This window comes from Labeo rohita, chromosome 15, assembly GCF_022985175.1.
Source record: "Labeo rohita strain BAU-BD-2019 chromosome 15, IGBB_LRoh.1.0, whole genome shotgun sequence".
NCBI lineage: Eukaryota > Metazoa > Chordata > Actinopteri > Cypriniformes > Cyprinidae > Labeo > Labeo rohita.
Window position 1 is genome coordinate 26611530 of NC_066883.1, and position 5476 is coordinate 26617005.

Here is a 5476-nt window from a genome sequence, read left to right on the forward strand (position 1 = left end):
TCGTAATTTCGACTTTATTCTTAAAATATTCCGACTTTATTCTCAAAACATTTTGACTTTATTCTCAAGATATTTTAACTTTATTCTCGTATTTTCGACTTTATTCTCGAAACATTTCGACTTTATTCTCGAAATATTTTGGCTTTATTCTCGTAATTTTGACTTTATGCTCAAGATATTTTAACTTTATTCTCGTAATTTCGTCTTTATTCTCTAAACATTTAGACTTTATTCTCATAATTGTGACTTTGTCTAAATATTTCGACTTTATTCTCAAAACATTTTGACTGCATTCTCATAATTTTTACTTTATTGCTGAAATATTTCGACTTTCTTGTCAAAATTTTTCCGATTTATTCTCAAGATATTTCAAATTTATTCTTGTAATATTCTCGTAATATTTGGACTTTATTCTCGTAATATCTGGACTTTGTTCTCATAATATTTGGACGTTATTCTCATAATATTTTGACTTTATTCTCGGAATATTTTGACTTCATTCTTGAAATATTACGACTTTAATCTTATCTTAATTTGTGTTTTTTTAACGTTGAACTAAAATGCCGTTGTATATCCGTGTCCAGCTATTTTTAGCTGTACAAACAGCTAATTTTGCTGTTTAATATTGCAAATTGGTGTGTCTTACCATATTATTTTAATGCTTTATCTTAATTATGAACACACTGGTTTGTAGTGCAAACGGGTTTACCGCATTAGCATCTGTGGTTCGTCTTAATCACGAGTTACTGTCATTACTGTTAGTTACTACAGTCTACAGTTCGCTTACTGTAGCAGGATTAATAGTGCAATTATTTAAAAGTAAACCATATATACAATTCTAATAAAAGAAAACGAATGTGATGTTGCTCCAAATAAACATGAGCATGGCAATTTAATCAAGACTTCTAATTATGATCACACAAGAGTACAAACAGATTAGAAAAGCTGGCAAATCCTGCCAACTGGAGGAATGTTCCAGAAAGCTTAGCTCATTACAAGGGTTTACATCTCTTTCAAGTAACTTTGTTTTTATGAAATGAGCCTTCAGTGTGATTTATTTTTAACATTTTACCTACTTAAACGTGCTGTGTTAGCATGATGCATCACAAGATGTGTCATAGAAATCTAAATAAAACATGAGTATTTCATAGACAGTATTGTTAGATTCCTTTACCAAGGAATCTGTGATAAAAGTAGGTCAGCTCAGTGAAGATCTACTGTCATGGATATTAGTGGTCTCTAGACTTATGAATGCTAAAAACAACAGCTATGATAAGATAAAGTCCCACAGTATGAAGGCACAGTGTGAGTATGTGAGGGGTAAACAATGAACACTATTAATCAGTTATGAAGAGTTTCTTGAGCATTTTATCAACAAAACAACATTCTGTCACCAATCAACCCACACACCGTGACAAAAGCAGTCTAACAGAGCCGTCTTTTGTTATAAGGTCAGGTCATAATGTCTTGTTTCGAGATGTATGTGGTTGACTTTTTGGTTTAATATCTTGAAAGCCCACAAAATGTTATCGCTGATGCTTGGGGAATTCTTCATGTGAGGACCTATGCACACACACTCCATAAGAATGACTTTGATGCTCCTGGGGCTTTTCCTTCTTAAACAATGAACGCTTTCACTGGCGTCTCCAGGTGAAATGAGGGGATTGTAGGCTGCCATCTGGATGCTGTAGTGAGTCGACGTGCAGACAACAGGACAACTGGTTCTCAGCACCTTTTATTTGATTTAAAGTTCAAATACACGTTAACTACTGAAGAATTTTTTTCTAACTTACACTGCCAGTTAAAATTTTTTTTTTTTTTTAAAGAATTCTCTTGATCTATTTGATCCAAGCACAGCAAAAGCAGTAATATTGTGAAATATTTCTACTGTTTAAAATATCTGCTTTCTATTTGGATATATTATAAAATGTAATTTATTCCTGTGATCAAAACTAAATTTTCTGCATCATTATTCCAGTCTTCAGTGTCACATGATCATTCAGAAATCATTGTAATATGCTGACTTGCTGTTAAAGAAACATTTTTAGTATTATTATTATTATCAATATTTAAAACAGTTCTATTTATTTTTAAAAAATCTATTTCAGATAAATGCTGTTCTTCTGAATTTTATGTATCAAAGAAACCTGAAAAAAATTCTACTCAGCTGAAAATAAAAAAATAATAATAAATGTCTTTTGAGCAGCAAATTAGAATATTATAATGATTTCTGAAGGATCATGTGACTGGAGTAATGATCTGCCTCAAAATCACAGGAATAAATTACATTTTAAAATATATTCAAATAGAAAACTTATTTAAAATAGTAAAAAATATATTTCTGAACTGTACTGTTTTTGCTGTACTTTTAATCAACTGAATGCAGGCTTGGTGAGCAGAAGAGACTTCGTTAAAAAGCATAAAAATCTTACTGTTCAAAAACTTTTGACTGGTAGTGTAACAACACCAAATGTACAAGAAAGAAAATATTTAAAAGAATTTAAATATACAAATAATAATAGTAATCATAATAATGAGAAGGTGCAGTGTATAAAAATATTTTGTAGTTTGTTAGTCTTTGGCATGGTCATAAGTTGCAGTATGACTGAAGGTAAAATTTTCAATGAGGAACTGTCACACCCCTGCGGACTGTTTGTGTTGTTTTTTCCCTTCTGTGCCCATATATGGTTTTTCCTGTTCCGGTCCTTGTTAAGTCATTATTAGTTTGTCACCCACACCTGTCCTTGTATCATTAGCACCCCTTTATAAGTTGCATTCAGTGCAGTGTTTGTTGTCTGGTTTTGTGAGTGTGTATGTAAATGTTTCTACTGTTCTTTTTTATGAATTAAGAATATAGTACATTGTAAAACTGACAGAATATTTCCAGTGTGTCATTATTTTGAATGATGTTACACGTGCTTGCACAAGTTTACAGGCTCTGCCCTGAACAAACTGCATCATATGGGAAGTTACATCATGTGTTTCATCAATTACGTAACGTTTTTTCTCTCTATTATAGAGAAACCATTTTAATTAGCATACTTTCATAACATAAGTTCTGCATTTAAAATAAATGAGAGCATGTGCTTCCACAGTTCCTGGTATTGGTAATGCTATATAAATCTTACAAGATATACATCTGCAAGATGTCTGGTAAAGATCGCTTAATCTGGAAAGCATCTGCTGTAAACAAATATCTGATGAAGGTCTTTTGTCAATTTTTTCTTGTCAAAAAAGACGCCAAGTGTGAACATAGCCTAAGAAATTAGTTTTACATACGTTCTAAATCATCAGCATCTTAAAGACTTTTCTAAACGTCTATTTTCTGACAGAAAACGTCCTGTAGAAGCACTGCAGACGAGCAAACACTGTAAAAATACGTCTTCCAGATGTAAACATCTTCGAGAAGTACGTGTGCCAGCACTGTATTATAACATAAACGAGCGAATTTGTTAATAATAATGAGTTAATAGATAATTTGTTAATAATCAAAGCATTTTCCTTGAATGGAGATGTGACATTTTTCTTATTTTGCCTAAATATCATACATTTTTTTTCATTTAGCACTAACCTTCAGAAGCTACAGAAGAGACTTACATGCTTCCCAGAAGACAAAATAAGTTTTTGTTTACCCTGACCTTCCAAAAGTTTTCACCCCTCTTAATGCATTGTGTTTCCTTCTAAAGCAATAGTGAGCATATGAGTCCCTCAGTGTGAAAAGATGAATCTTAAAATCATAATGCAATCAAAATGCTGAAAAACCAAAGAATTTGTGGGACCTAAATTATTTTTCTGAAGAATAGCAGGCAGTTTAAATGTTCAGGACAAAAAAGGGACTCACAATCAAACTATCACTAAAACAAAACAAAACACAAAAAAACATAATTTGGGTAACAACACAGTATTAAGAAGTGTATGTAAACTTTTGAACAGGGTAATTTTTATTATTTTTTATTATTTATTTTTTTTAATGTATTTATTATTTTCTCTTGTGAACTATATGTAAACGTCTTTTATGTGAAAAATCTTATTCAGGTCAGTACTAAATAAAAAATAACATGCATTTTGTATAATCCCTCTTATTGTGGTAAAACAATTAACATTTTGCAGATCCTGCAAGGTGTATGTACACTTTTCTCAATTGTATGTCTGTATTTAAGGTTAGTGAATGCGACCCTTTTCAATAACTTGCTCATGCTATTTTATTGGACAGACTATAACCATGTACAATTACACCGCAGAGCGAGGACTTTTATTCTGAAATAACAACTTTCTGTTAGTGCTCAGATCAGGAAGTAATTCCGCTGTTATATGCTTCACCTTTACAACTGTGCATGTGATGGAGTGTTATACGTCTTATTATGAATTTACAACTTGCAATTTCCCAGATGTGCTCAGTATTATAGCAGTGATTAGACTCTGCAATTAAAGTTTAAAAGGTCAAGTTGTAAGTGAAGGTGAGGACGTACTGTAAACCCTCATGTCTCCACCTTTGCTGGGCGCTGAGCTGGTCCGCACGCCGGTTCAACTATACCGCTATCTGTTGCGCTGTTGCAAACTCCTGCCAACAGCAGCCATGCAGAAACATTACCAACACGCCATCAGACAGGTACTTCTATAGATGTGAAATACTGTAATCAATGTGAAGAATATAATTAAAGAAACAGTCTGGCCCGCTGTCAGGTGTGAATGTGTTTTTATTTTTCAGAGCTATAACAGTCATGCGGATGAGGATGATCCAGAAAGGATTCAGATGATAATTCAAAGAGCTATTTCCGATGCTGACTGGATATTACATAAAGTAACCTTATTTGGCAGCTAAGAAAAATATTAGTCATTGTTTAAATTACGTCTGATCTTTTTTTTCCTTCCTTCCCAGTACACTAAAAAGAAGTGACCAGTGTGGAGAAATAATCATCATGAAGATGACTCAGAACTGCAAAGGTCAAGCACAGACCGCTAAACCCCTCATATTGAAACTGAAATCAAACCCAAAGGTTTTGTATAAACATTATATAAACCATATAAAACTATATGGCTAAAGTATAACAATAATCTGATATTGATGATTTACAACCCCAGTTCCAGAAAACTTGGGACATACTGTAAAATGCAATAAAACCAAGAATCTGTAATTTGTATAATTATCTTTAACTATCATTTAATTGACAGGCTGACAGACTTAAATGTATACTGTTATTGTAAATGGACTTTGATGGCTGCAACACACTTCAAAAAAGGTTTGGACAGAAGCAAAATAAAAGAAACATATTTTGAAACGGTTCAGAGTAAGCAGGTGAATTGGTAATAGGTGAGGGGATCATATTTGGGTATAAAAGGAGCATGAGTATCTGATTATGTTCTGACAAGTCATGTATTTGCACATTACATTTAACGTTTATTTTTATGTTTTAATGAAATGTTAATAAATACGTTTAAAATTACATTAGTGGTTTTTTTGGGGTGTTTTTTTTTC

General features: G+C 32.4%; 1 protein-coding gene across 1 annotated transcript; it reads left to right on the top strand.

The window, feature by feature from the left end:
* Nucleotides 1-4288: 4288 nt before the first annotated feature.
* Nucleotides 4289-5476, top strand: lyrm9 (LYR motif containing 9). The gene is made up of 3 exons (XM_051129625.1): nucleotides 4289-4609; nucleotides 4709-4801; nucleotides 4880-5476. Exons 1-3 carry the CDS (start codon nucleotides 4481-4483, stop codon nucleotides 4895-4897), a joined length of 240 nt encoding a protein of 79 aa, XP_050985582.1. The 5' UTR covers nucleotides 4289-4480; the 3' UTR covers nucleotides 4898-5476.